Below are 11939 nucleotides of genomic sequence, written 5' to 3' on the forward strand. Positions count from 1 at the left end.
CGAGTCTCATGGGTTGGGTTGGGACCTGGCAGACACTGGACATTTCCTTCATCTCATTGAAGCCCCACTCTGGGTCCGAGTGAGGCCTCCCTGTGTGGATGGGGCAGCGCTGGCCCCTCTCCGTGGCTGCTCCCCACGCCGGCCCGGCAGCACTGGGGGCAGGGCAGCCCCTGCGCTGGCCACTGGCTGTTTTCACTGCAGAGCAGTTTGGCACCCTGGAGCAAATATGTCATATCAACAGGAGGGAAGCATTCACAGGATCCCCTGCTTGCCCTTTGGCTTCAGCGCTCTGTGCTGCTCCAGCTTGCATAACGGCACGGGGGGAGGCAGGGCTGGCTCCCGGGGGCCCCACAACGCCTGGCCATAAATAGGGGCTCGCCAGATTCTCCAGCACTGCAGCGCTCTGCCTCCAGCTCTCAGCTCAGCTCGGCTCGGCTCTGCCATGCAGACCATGCTGCTCAGCATCCTGGGGCTGGCCCTGCTCGGGACACTGCACGCCCAGGACAGCATTCCTGTCCAGGCTGACTTCCAGCAGGACAAGGTGACCCAGGCCAACCGGCATCACCTCCGTGGAGGTTTGGGCTGTTTTGGGGGATCCTTGCCCTGAAAATGTGGGGAGGGGGTGGTGCAGGTGGATGGGGGGCCAGGCTCGCACTGGTGCACATGCAGCCTCCCATCCTGGGGACCTCCCAGCACCTGGGTTTGGCGGCTCTGGAAGGGATCCAGCATTGAGGCTGTGAGGCAGGACCCTGGGTTGGGCATGGGGCCGAGCTGCTGCTGTGCTGCAGAGTGGGGGTGGATGCACAGGGAGAGAGAGAAATGCAATCTCAGTCTGACAGCACAGAGATGGGCCATGGGAACCCCTCCCTCCCCAGTAAAAACCCCAGCCCAGGGCCACAAAAAAACAAGGGCTGCTGTGCTGGGATATCCCCTGCATCCCTTCTCCCCTGGAAAAGTCCTGGGGGACAGTCACCCCAGGCAGGTGATGAGGATGGCAGGAGGCACTTCCTGCAAGGACAGGGGTTTGGGATGTGCTGCAAGGGTGATCCCAGCACAGCTGCTCTCCAAGGTGGGCAGTTTCCCTCAGGGGCATCACACTGGTGGCTCCATGCACCAGAATGGAATGAGCCATGCTGGACCCAGCGTCCTGACCCATCCTCACACCCCCAGATGGATGGAAATGGTATCTCAGAGCCAGGCAGTCCTGTCACGCTCCCTGGGCTTGGGGTGAAGAGGAAGGAAACACCCAAGGGCAGTGAAGGCCATGTCATGAAACGGGGATTTCCTTGTTCCTGAGTTTTGTGGTTGCCAAGAGCTGTAGCAGCTCCCTGTGAAATTACAACCTTGGGACACTGTCCTGCTGTAGGGAATGGGCTGCCAGAAGAGAGGGACATGGCCCAGGCTGGGGCTGGTGGGTGAGAGAGTCCGTTCCCAGCTGGGGCTGACTGGAGGTTGTGTGCAGCTCACAGGGAGATGGTACAGCATCGGCCTGGCCTCCAACTCTAACTGGTTCAAGGAGAAGAGGCACCTGATGAAGATGTGCACAACCATCATCTCCACCACAGCAGAGGGGAACCTGGAAGTTACCTCCACCTACCCCAAGTATGGGGCATGGGGAGCGGGTGAGTGGGAAGGGGCTGCTGGGGGTGGCCACTGGTGCATCCCCTGCTGTTCTGCTTCCCAGGGGTGACCAGTGCGTGACGAGGAACAGTCTTTACACCAAGACAGAGCAGCCGGGGCGCTACAGCTACACCAGCCCACGTGAGTGCTCAGCTTCCGTGGGGCAGCCCCGGACATGCTCCCAGCCCTGCTGTCCCTGCTTCTGCCTTGTGGCTGATTTGGAGCTCAGGGCTGAGCTGTGCCCCATGTTCCCCACAGGCTGGGGCAGCAAGCACAACATCCATGTGGTGGAGACCAACTACGAAGAGTACGCCTTGGTGGCCACCCAGATCTCCAAGAGCACTGGTCCCTCCACCATGGTGCTGCTCTACAGTACGTCTGCCCCAGGACCCCCATGCTGTCCGTGCCCCCCAGATGTCTGTCTTTCCCATGAGAGAAGGGCAGGGTTAGGGTCATTTCCCAAGCTGGGGTGACCTTAGGGGGATGATGGCTGGGTCAGGGCCCCCTTGCAGGGCTGCCTGTGCCCCTGTGCTGGGGGGTATGGGGGGACTTGTCTCTCACCCTGCTCTTGGCTGCAGGCCGGACAAAGGAGCTGAGTCCCGAACGCCTGGAGATGTTCACCCAGTTCTCCAGGGGGCAGGGCCTGACCGACGATGAGATCCTCATCCTGCCCCAGACGGGTGAGCCTGGGAGCGCAGGGATGGTGGCGGGGAGTAGGGGGTGAGATACCACAGGGGGAGAGAAGGAGAAGACCCTGCTGGCCTCTCTATGGGGCCAGCCATGGGGTGCCCCCATTCAGGATCCCTCAGGGGGGCTGAGTTCCCACAGCCCCCAGAGGAGCTGAGCTGATCTCCCTGTTTCTTCCTCCTGCAGACAAATGCATGGCAGATGCTGCTTAGGTGAGTCCTGCCTTCACTGGGGCTCAGACCAGCCCTGTGGGATGGTGTGGGGATGCTTAAAGCCACATCACCCCACAGAGCCCCCAGCCCCTCCACACCCCTTCCCTGGGTTGCTGCTCTCCTGACATCGACTGGGGATCCCCCACCCAGCCCTGTGGGGTGTCTATCCCCTCAGTGTGAGGCTGGCCAGGCCCATGTCCCCCCTGTGTGTTACCTGGTGTCCCTCATCTTTTCCAGGCAGAGCCACCACCTGCTGCCAGCCCGAGCCCCAACAGCAACGCAAGCTGGTGACCACCCTGCCCCATCTGATCCGCAGTGGCCCCCCAGCACCACAGCAGCCTTCGCTCCCTGTCTTCACAATCCACACCTGGATCCCTGTCTTCATTAAAACCCATTAAAAAACAATCCCCTTCTGCTGGATTGTTGTGGGGCAGGCCCAAACACGGCAATGGGCAGGGGAAAGCATGGCCAACAGGGTTGGGACTGGGATTAGTGGTCAGGGCTGACCCCAGCTCCTTGCTTTGGAACTGCTGGGGTGAGACCCCATGTGCACTCACAGCCCTGCCCGATGGTGCTGCCTGGCCACTGAACCTGGCCTGTCCCACAAAAAAGGTCCCTGAGTCTAGGACCCCTGGGCATCTGCTCCCCCTCTGCTCCTTGAGCACCCTGGGCTCCCCTGACCTCCCTGCCTTGGTTTTCCTACCGGAGAGCAGGCTGGCAGCATGGGAATGGGGCAATGGGCAATCAGGAGGTCTCCAGAAGTTTGGGGAAGGATGGACATGAAGAAGGATGTCGGTGAGCTCTGGGTGTGGCTTGATCCTGAGCATCTCCCGGGCTCCATCCCATGAACCCGGACCCTCTCCAGCAGTGGGGTCTGAGTCTGGTGCTACCAGCCTAAGAAGCCACCACCCCTTCTGAGGGCGCTGGGCTGTGGCTCAGCCTGGGGTAGAACACCAACATAACCATTCTCTGGCACTGAGGACCCTGAGGCAGGATCCATCCCACCACTGACAGACCCTGGAACCAAGGGGAACAGCCAGGAGGGGGCCCCTGGGGTGCATGTCACATTCCTCCCCGTACAGAGCGGACACGGGGCAGCACTGGGTCCTGGCGTGCTCTGGGCTGGGTCTCACACAAGGCTGCATTCATCTGAAACTGGGGGGGACAGGGCCAGCACTGTCACCTAAGCCAGGCACAGGTTATCCCTGCTCTTGTGTAACCTGTTGCATAAAGCTGGCGTGGGCAGGAGTGCTGCCAGCAGTGGGGGCTATAAAGTGGGTGCAGCGTCTCCTGCCCACATCCACTCCAGAGTGAGGATGGCAGCAGCACTGCCCAGCCTGGCTCTAGCCCTGCTCTGCCTGCTGCAGGCAGGAGCCCAGGTGCCCGTGCAGCCGGACCTGGACACCGAGAAGGTAAGCACAGCACGGTGCTGCCCGGCACATCCTGCCTGGACTGGAGGGGCTGGCTGGAGCAGGGGGCCTGTGCTGCACCCCAGGGCACCTGCCAGCCATCCCTGAGCCAGCTCCAGGGCAGCTCCCAGGAGAACCTGTGCAAAACCAGGTCAGTCCTGGAACTGTGTCCAGCACCAACAGCCCTACTGCATGGACACCAGCACGTGGGGCCATGATGTCTGCAAGCATGTGGCACTTTCCCAGGGAACATGGGCCGGGTGCTGCACCTGTACTCTTAGCATGGGGCAGGACAGGGTGTTCTGCATGCAGGAAGGTGGCAGTTCCCCATGTTTGCCTTGCTGCTCCCCACAGAGGGTGGCAGGTCTGCCACCACCAGCTGGCAGGTTTCTATAGTGGGCTGTCATGTTGCCCATAGTGGAGGGCAGATCCCCACAGATGGTGGCTGGTCCCTGAAGAGGGTGACAGGTCCCCACAGAGAGAGGCAGGTCCGCTGTAGGCTGGCAAATTTCTGCAGTGGGCTTCCAAGTCCCCCTAATGGAGGAGTGCAGGTCCCCCTGGCAGGTCCCCACAACTTTTCCAAATTCCACTGGTGATGTCCTGCTGCAGTTTGCAGGGGAGTGGCATGTCACAGCCATTGCTTCCAACTGCTCCGTCTTCCTGAAGATGAAGGATGGGATGAAGTCATCCATGGCCATCGTCAGCTTCACACCAGAAGGGGACCTGGCCATGAAGTTGGTCTTACCCCTGTAAGTGTCCATCCTGCTCACTGTGTTCCCCTGTGGGCAGGAACTCCCTTCCCCCCGCCACAGCAACTCCCCCACTGCTCTGGGTTGCCCAGTTCTGCCTCAGTGCATCCCCCTGGGCAGGCTGGGCCCATCTCACTCTGCTGCCTTCCCATGGGTCTGGTCACATATGTCTTTTTCATGTTCCTTTTCCAGGATGGACAAATGCCAAGAGTTTGAGCTGCTCTTCCAGCAGAGTGGGCAGGCGGGGCGCTATATGGGTATGTGTGGAGAGGGGCTTTGGAGCCATGGGTACCCCGAAACAGAGGGCATCCCCAGCCCCCATGCCTCGGCAGTAGTGGGAGGTGGGCTTGGCCCCTCTGCCTCCACGGCTTAGCAAGAGGTTGTGGGTGGGTGGGCACCTGGCTCCTCCACATTGAGCAGGGGTTCCTTCCTCATACGGCCTTCAGGCAAATTTGAGGTTTGAGCTGTGGGCCTCAGCAGGGCCCAGGAGGGCTCAGACTGTACCATGTCACCCAGACTGTCACCTCTGGGGTCCTTAGGAGCACAAGAGAAGAGGAATCTGTGTGTGATGGAGACAGACTACAGCCACTACGCTGTCCTGCACGAGGTCCACAGCGAGACAGAGCCCAGCACGGCGCTGCAGCTCCTCAGTATGTTGGGAGTGGGGACCTGGCTCCTGGAAAGGGATGGGGGCACCAGCAGCAGGCAGGGACTGGGCTCCCCACCACTACCCAGGGCCACTACCAGCAGCACCCCATGTCCATCACCTAGGGAATTAATTTTGGGGTGAATGAAACCTTGCACTAAAGTAATCTCCAGCTGGTTGCGGGTTGAACCAGAGCCCCCTGCAGTGTGCAAGCCCAGCTGCAGCATCCCAAGCCTGCCAGCCACCCCAAACCACCCCAAACAAATGGGTCGCTGATCCCAAGCAGCTTGTGACCCTTTGCTGCCAGCCCAGGGCAGCTGTGGGTCCACCCTGCGTGTTCATGGCTTCACCTTGGCCCTTCCCTGGGGTTCAGCTGCTGCCCCGCAGTACCTGGAGCCCCAGTGTGGGGCTGGCTGCTGGGATTCCTTGCTGGGATTCCTTGCTGGAATTCACCAGCCCCCACTCTGGGTCTGTGGCTGCAGCAAGGGAGCAGGACGTGAGCCCCCAGCTCCTGCAGAAGTTCATGGAGCTCATCCCCACCATGGGCCTGACCCAGGACATGCTGGCCATCCTGCCCAAGTCAGGTGAGTGGCCCAAGGGCACAGGGTGGCAGCTGCGGCCCCTCTGCGTGCGGACTGTGCAGGGGCTCGGGGTGCTGTCAGCTGCACACTCACCCCTCTCTTTGCTTTCCAACAGATCAATGCATTGGGGACATGAGGTGAGTGTGGCCAGGGAAAGCTGTGACTCCCTTTCAGCATGGCCTGGGCTGAGCAGGGACTTGCAGGCCCTGGGGGATCCCCCACTTGCCTCGGGCCTCTGTCACCTTGGCTTTGCCCTGCTCTGACCAGTCATCTCCCTCTGCAGCTGAAGGGCCTCGTGTCCTCCAGACCTGGTGGATGATGGGCTCTGTGCCCCACTCCGTGGTGCTCCTTCCCATCCTTCAGGCTCTGGCAGACCCCCTGCTCCATACCAGGATCACCATCAACCTCCTAAATAAATAGATGCAGCAGCTGCCCCAGAGCTCGGTGCTTTGTTGGCGGGAGCAAGGCGGTGCCAGGGTCCCCAGGCACCCTGAGCCCAACGGTTCTGGAGCTGACCCTTCCTGTCAGGCCCCCACAGGTTTTAAGGGGCTCCCTGGATGTGATGTTTGCTGTGCCCAGCATAGGGAGGATGGGGAGCAGAGGATGGGGAAGGTGCAGGGGAGCAGCTGCCAGGGGAGGGAAGAATGGAGCCAGGGTGGACAGGAGCCAGGTGACCACAGCCTAGCTGTGGTCAATAGCTCTGGGCAGACAGGGTGAAGCAGTCAGGCTGCCCAGAGCTGCCTGCAGGGACACCCCCAGAAACCTCATTCCCTGCTCAGTCCTCTCCCAGGCCACCCAGCTGGGAATGGGGTGGCACCAGGGCTGCCTGTGGCCGGACTGGGACCCACATGCCTGCCACCCCCCTTGGTCCCCCATCTCACCAAAGCAAGGCCATGCTGCCAGGAGCCCCAAGGGCAGTTTTTATCTGCCTTCACCTCCTGCACAGTGAAGGCAGCCTCTGGTCCCCCCTCTGCCTCCCTGCCCTGCAGTCCCTCAGTGCCCAGGCAGATGTTGGGCTGTGACCCCAGAAGCCTGGCAGAGCCAGGCCACAGGGGACATCACACTCTGGGCAGGAGGGACACACTTCCACAGCGACACGAACCCCTTGTTCTGCCCACGCTGCTCAGGATGCAGCCCGCTCGGCAGCCCCTGCGGGCCCCAGCGAAGGTCGGGGGGAGGCCGGCGCAGGCACCGCGGGTCAGGCTGAGCCTGGAAGGGCTGGGTTTGGGCAGGACCCCGGCAGCTGCCCTGGGGCACGTTTCAGAAGAACGGGTCATCGAGGGCCTTGGTGAGCTGGGCAACGGGGCTGCCCCGGGGCCGGTGCCGGGAAGAACCTCCTGCTCCTCCTGGCAGCCCGTTGGAAAACAACCGTTCGCTTTGTTCTTTCACAAGCAACTAAAAAACCGGGGGAAATCCCAAATTTCAGCAGTGGCGCAACGGTTCCTGTAACTCCGTTTTGGGGCTGGCAGGCACAAGCCCCTCTCTGCCGCAGGGGTTTGTTGACCCTTGGCTGCCCTGCGGATCGGATCCACCCCTTGCCCAAGGCAAGCCGAGAGCGTTCCCTGGGGCCCGGCACGGCTCGGCACGGCTCCAGCGGGGGCGGCAGCGCGGAGCTATAAATGCGACAGCGCCGGCACCGCTCCCCATCCCACGGCTGAGGGCACAGGAGCTGAGGCGAGATGAGGACCCTGGGGCTGAGCCTGGGCATGGTCCTGCTGTGCTTGTGGCGTGCGCAGGCTGGGGACCCGGGAACGGCGGAGCTGGACGAGAGCAAGGTGACCCTCAGCATCCCGGGAAGGGAAGGGAAGGGAAGGGAAGGGAAGGGAAGGGAAGGGAAGGGAAGGGAAGGGAAGGGAAGGGAAGGGAAGGGAAGGGAAGGGAAGGGAAGGGAAGGGAAGGGAAGGGAAGGGAAGGGAAGGAAGGGAAGGGAAGGGAAGGGAAGGGAAGGGAAGGGAAGGGAAGGGAAGGGAAGGGAAGGGAAGGGGCTTGTTCTCCAGTCACCAGCAGAGCAGGGAGGACTGTAAAGGTGTTTTGGTGCTGGGGTCACTACAGCCACCATTTGCTTTGCTGACACACAAGGTGAGGACAGTCACCCAGCTCCTGCATAGGTGTCCCTAAGGGAATTTTGTTGCCTGAATGGGATGTAGATGTTCCATGGACTGAGATTGTCCTGGCTCGGTCCCTGAGGAAGAGACTCTCTAGACTGCTCCTCTGGACTCACAGCCTGCTCTCACTGCCAGGTTGCAGGGACATGGTACATCACTGCTATGGCCTCTGACTCGGAGAGCTACCTCCAAAAAAAGGACCAGCTGAAGATGGCGATGGCCAGCATTGAGGTCCGGGGGGATGGTGACCTGAAGGTCTCCTTTGCAATTCCCACGTAAGCCCTACATGCTTTTCTCCACTGGCTTCACTACCAAACTCCTCCCTGGACCTTCACTGGCGGGTCTCCACCTCAGTGCACTCACCAAAGATCTGGGCAGGGGTCCTGACAGGAACACCAGGGGCTTGGGACAGCTGTGGGCAACCCATCTTTAGGGCAGGCTCAGGACAGCACTGGCCAGGACCAGTGCCACCACAGAGGGTGGGACAGGACCCTACAATTACAACTTTCCCAGCAGACCCAGCCTCATCCCAGAACCTCAGAGCATGAGTGAGGGCATCGATAATGCCCAGGTGCCAGCACTGTCCCCTGCCACCCCAGGTACCCCTTGTTCTAAGGGTGGTATCTGTCCCCTCCTGCCCTGGCCCCACCATCACATCTCTGAACAGCAAGTCTCACATCTGGGATAGCAGCCCTTGAACAGGGGAGGGGAGAAGGGAGAGGGAGTCCCTTCCCCTCAGCTGGAGCATCCTTCACTGTTCTGCAGCCCTGGGAGATGTATGAAGTTTGAATCGATCTACAAGCCAACAGGCAGCCCGGGTGAATACTACAGCTCTGGTGAGTGGGGGTGCCTGGCTCCTGGGGCAGGATAGGGGCATGTCCCACCATCCCTGTCTGAAGCAGCTGGCTGCTCCTGGGGACATGGCCCTCAGGACTGCCTGCCCCTCCGGCATCCTGGCTGAGACATCCCTCTGTGTTCAGGTGCCAGCTGCACCCCAGGGCTGGTGGCCCAGCAGCGTGGCAGAGCCCCCAGTCCCTCCCTCTGCGATAAACACATTGAGGCCAAGTTTAAACCCTAGGGAAAAGCTGGTTCCTTCTGCAAAGGGGCTGTGAGTGGATGTTCCCAGGGGATGGAGCAAGGGTGGTTTTGCATCATTCCCAGCCCAAGGAGCAGTCTGACACTGGCCAACAGCCTGCACTGACCATCCACAGCCCTTTCTGCCCTCGCTTCCCCATCCTTCTTCTCTGCTGTGGTCTGTGGGCTCCCCAGGCTTTCTGAGGAGCCTTAGCAAGAGGGAAAACCTAGGATGAGGGGATATCAAGGAAATTCAGGCTTGGTGGGCTTCGTGCTCTTCACAGCCCCTTTGCACAGTGGGGGTTTCCAGGAGGAGGTAATTAATTTTTCTCCACATCCCTTTGCAGACAGAGGCAATAAGACGGTGCGGCTGGTGGACACCGACGGCAGCTCCTACATGGTTGTCTTTGCCACCAGAGAGAAAGAGGGGAAGACCTTGCACATGCTGAGACTTTACAGTGCGTAGCCAGCAGTGCTGAGCTGCTCCAAGGGTCCTGCAAGGGCAGGAGCCAGGGAATGTTCTCTCTCCACTCCTGCCCAGGGTGAGGTGCAGGAGTGGGGCAGGGACTGCGTGTGTTCCCTGTGTGGCAGGGAAGGGAAGGAGCAGGGCTTTGGCATGGCAGGGGGGTTGGGGCTCAGGCTCCCAGCACTGTGCTGCCAGTCCATGGCATTGGGTAAGTTTCTTGCGGAGAAGGGTGGAGGGTGGGGGTCCTGCTGCACAGGCAGAACAGAATCAGTGACGACAGGAACCAAGAGAGGAGTCACTGCACTGGTGTCAGGACCTCTGGCTCATCTTGTATCCTGGGTGGGGTGTCTCATGTGCCTGGCCACCACTGCTCTCCAGGACCTCCACCAGTGCCTCCAGCCTTCTCCCAGGGACTGCCATCCATCCCACCCTCAGGTGGACACACTCACCAGCTTCCTAGGAGATGCAGGGTCAGGCACAGCCTGGAGCTAACTCATGTCTTTGTCTTTAGGCAGAACCCAGTGGGTGAGACCCAAAATCAAGTTGCTGTTCAAGAGACTTGCCAAGCTGAATGGCTTCACCGACGAGACAATCTGGATTTTGCCCAGGCAGGGTGAGCACTGCCCATGCAGGGACATGCAGGCAGGGACCAGCTCAGCCCATCAGTGCCACCACTTCATGGTCTGAGCTGGCAGGAGGGAGTGCTGACAGCCAGCGGTGCTCTGGCTGGGCACAATGAGCAAGAAGAAACCCACAAGTTCCTTCTGAGCAGTCTATTTTGGGTGCTAAATGGGATTATTCAGACCACAGTGCCAGACTTAGGCTTTCTCTTTGTTTCCACAGAGGAATGCAGACTTGGTGAACCGTAGGTGAGTTGCCGCAGTGCAAATTGGTGTTTGCAATGTTCTCTCCTGGAAATTTACTTTCTTGGTGCCCCCAAAGCAAGGGCCACCAAGAACTCTTTGAATTCCTCTGGTCTGAGCTGGTGCTGGAGCTTGCACACAGGTAGGACCATTCCTTTGGATACTTCTCTGCAGCAGGGGCCCCCAGATAGCAGTGCCCAGGCACTGCCAAGGAGCAGTGTCCAGAGACCCCCAGTGGGATGTGCCTGGCACTGAACATGGGCATGTGAGCTGAAACCACCAGAGAAATGTCTGCCCAGCCCTTTGAGCAGTGAGGGCCAGGACAGCAGCTCCTGCCCAAGGGACCTTGGGCTTGTAGACTGGCAAACCTGGCCAGAGGGGTTGGTGTCTCACCATGCAAACCATTTTTGCTGTTGCCCCCTAGCCTGTGTTTTCTCGCCATACAGCTGTAGGAGTTACTAGAAATCCATTGCTGGAGGTGCCTCACCCTACAAATCTGGGGAGAACTGGAGAAGAATGCACTGATCCTAATGGAGAGTCCCACAGGTGTCCTTGCCTCACCCAGACACCACCTCTCCCACCTGTTTTCCAGAGAGTGCAGACTGGCTTGTGGATGCTCCTGCCAAGCAATACAAGACCCATGCTCTGAAGCTCCAGGCTCCTGCTCCACCATCCTTCTTCTAAGCACTGTTGTCAGGACTCTGACAGAGTCCCTGCTCCTCCAGCACACAGTCCCTGCTTTTTACCAAATAAACAGAAACCCTCGCCAGGTGTTGGTGTAGCTGTCTGGGGACAACCTGGGGTGCTGGGGCCTGTGCTCTCTCCTGTTGTCCCCCTGGGGGCTGTGGATGGTGAACAGCCAGGAGTGATCCCAGCTGAGCTTGCCCAAGTGAGGGCAGTTTCAGAGCCACAAGATTTTTCCCTCCTGGGTGCCTCCCAGAGGGGCAGGACCAGGCCAGGCAGAGATAAGGCAAAGGGTGCAGTGGGGCTGGGAATCCTGTGGGCAGGAGGGGCTGTATGGAAAAGGCCACTGAGAGAGTTTGGAGGGCTGCATCCACCTGCACCACCCACCACCTCTCCTCCTCTTGCCCTGCAGTGCCTGCAGCTCTCTGCTCCCTGGGAGCCCCAGGAGCTCATCCAGCAGTGCAGGCTGAGCCAAGGCAGGGCAAGATTCAGATTTGGGATCTCTCTGCCCCAGTGCAAGCTGTTGTGGAACATGGCTGTCTGAATCCTCTGGAGCCAAACCTGGAGAGCTGCCTGTGGTTTCTGGGCAGCACACAGAGAAAAGCCCCGCTGGAGCTGGGCTGTGAGGACACACAAGCTGACAGTTCAGTGTTTGCTGGGTGTGAGTCCCATCCGTGCAGAGCAGGCGGTGGGTCCCCATGCAGCACTCCACAGTCCCTCAGCCCTTCCATCAAGCTTGCATCTGTCTCTGCAGGTCATCCAATACTCCTTTATCCCCCCACAAACCTGGCCAGATGTCATCATATATCTGATAAAAAGGGACTTTTCTTCCCTGAATGTTCC

The 11939-nt window shown here is 60.0% G+C and overlaps 3 protein-coding genes across 3 annotated transcripts; all 3 read left to right on the forward strand.

Annotated features, from left to right (window-relative positions):
• The first annotated feature begins 219 nt into the window (after positions 1 to 219).
• Positions 220 to 2924, forward strand: PTGDS (prostaglandin D2 synthase). The gene is made up of 7 exons (XM_064727934.1): positions 220 to 541; positions 1463 to 1602; positions 1685 to 1761; positions 1879 to 1992; positions 2199 to 2300; positions 2494 to 2519; positions 2757 to 2924. The coding sequence occupies exons 1-6, from the start codon at positions 443 to 445 to the stop codon at positions 2517 to 2519; spliced, it is 558 nt and encodes a 185-aa protein (XP_064584004.1). The 5' UTR covers positions 220 to 442; the 3' UTR covers positions 2757 to 2924.
• Positions 2925 to 3787: 863 nt separating this feature from the next.
• Positions 3788 to 6337, forward strand: LOC135455082 (lipocalin-15-like). Its single transcript, XM_064727928.1, has 7 exons — positions 3788 to 3931; positions 4538 to 4677; positions 4870 to 4934; positions 5217 to 5327; positions 5806 to 5907; positions 6020 to 6041; positions 6188 to 6337. Exons 1-7 carry the CDS (start codon positions 3836 to 3838, stop codon positions 6189 to 6191), a joined length of 540 nt encoding a protein of 179 aa, XP_064583998.1. The 5' UTR covers positions 3788 to 3835; the 3' UTR covers positions 6192 to 6337.
• A 1002-nt stretch (positions 6338 to 7339) lies between these two features.
• On the forward strand, positions 7340 to 11181 carry LCNL1 (lipocalin like 1). The gene is made up of 7 exons (XM_064727716.1): positions 7340 to 7679; positions 8145 to 8284; positions 8775 to 8845; positions 9431 to 9541; positions 10061 to 10162; positions 10393 to 10418; positions 11005 to 11181. Exons 1-6 carry the CDS (start codon positions 7584 to 7586, stop codon positions 10416 to 10418), a joined length of 546 nt encoding a protein of 181 aa, XP_064583786.1. The 5' UTR covers positions 7340 to 7583; the 3' UTR covers positions 11005 to 11181.
• The last annotated feature ends 758 nt before the right edge of the window (positions 11182 to 11939 follow it).

The sequence above is a fragment of the Zonotrichia leucophrys genome, chromosome 17, assembly GCF_028769735.1.
Source record: "Zonotrichia leucophrys gambelii isolate GWCS_2022_RI chromosome 17, RI_Zleu_2.0, whole genome shotgun sequence".
Taxonomy (NCBI): domain Eukaryota; kingdom Metazoa; phylum Chordata; class Aves; order Passeriformes; family Passerellidae; genus Zonotrichia; species Zonotrichia leucophrys.

Excerpts from the sequence above, each read along its gene's own strand:
- PTGDS (XM_064727934.1), top strand. The coding sequence starts at position 443 with ATGCAGACCATGCTGCTCAGCATCCTGGGGCTGGCCCTGCTCGGGACA. Across the intron at positions 1,603-1,684 it reads GTTACCTCCACCTACCCCAA|GGGTGACCAGTGCGTGACGA; the intron begins GTATGGGGCATG and ends TCTGCTTCCCAG. Across the intron at positions 2,301-2,493 it reads CCTCATCCTGCCCCAGACGG|ACAAATGCATGGCAGATGCT; the intron begins GTGAGCCTGGGA and ends TTCCTCCTGCAG.
- LOC135455082 (XM_064727928.1), top strand. The coding sequence starts at position 3,836 with ATGGCAGCAGCACTGCCCAGCCTGGCTCTAGCCCTGCTCTGCCTGCTG. Across the intron at positions 5,328-5,805 it reads CACGGCGCTGCAGCTCCTCA|CAAGGGAGCAGGACGTGAGC; the intron begins GTATGTTGGGAG and ends CTGTGGCTGCAG. Across the intron at positions 5,908-6,019 it reads GGCCATCCTGCCCAAGTCAG|ATCAATGCATTGGGGACATG; the intron begins GTGAGTGGCCCA and ends GCTTTCCAACAG.
- LCNL1 (XM_064727716.1), top strand. The coding sequence starts at position 7,584 with ATGAGGACCCTGGGGCTGAGCCTGGGCATGGTCCTGCTGTGCTTGTGG. Across the intron at positions 7,680-8,144 it reads CGGAGCTGGACGAGAGCAAG|GTTGCAGGGACATGGTACAT; the intron begins GTGACCCTCAGC and ends TCTCACTGCCAG. Across the intron at positions 8,285-8,774 it reads GTCTCCTTTGCAATTCCCAC|CCCTGGGAGATGTATGAAGT; the intron begins GTAAGCCCTACA and ends ACTGTTCTGCAG.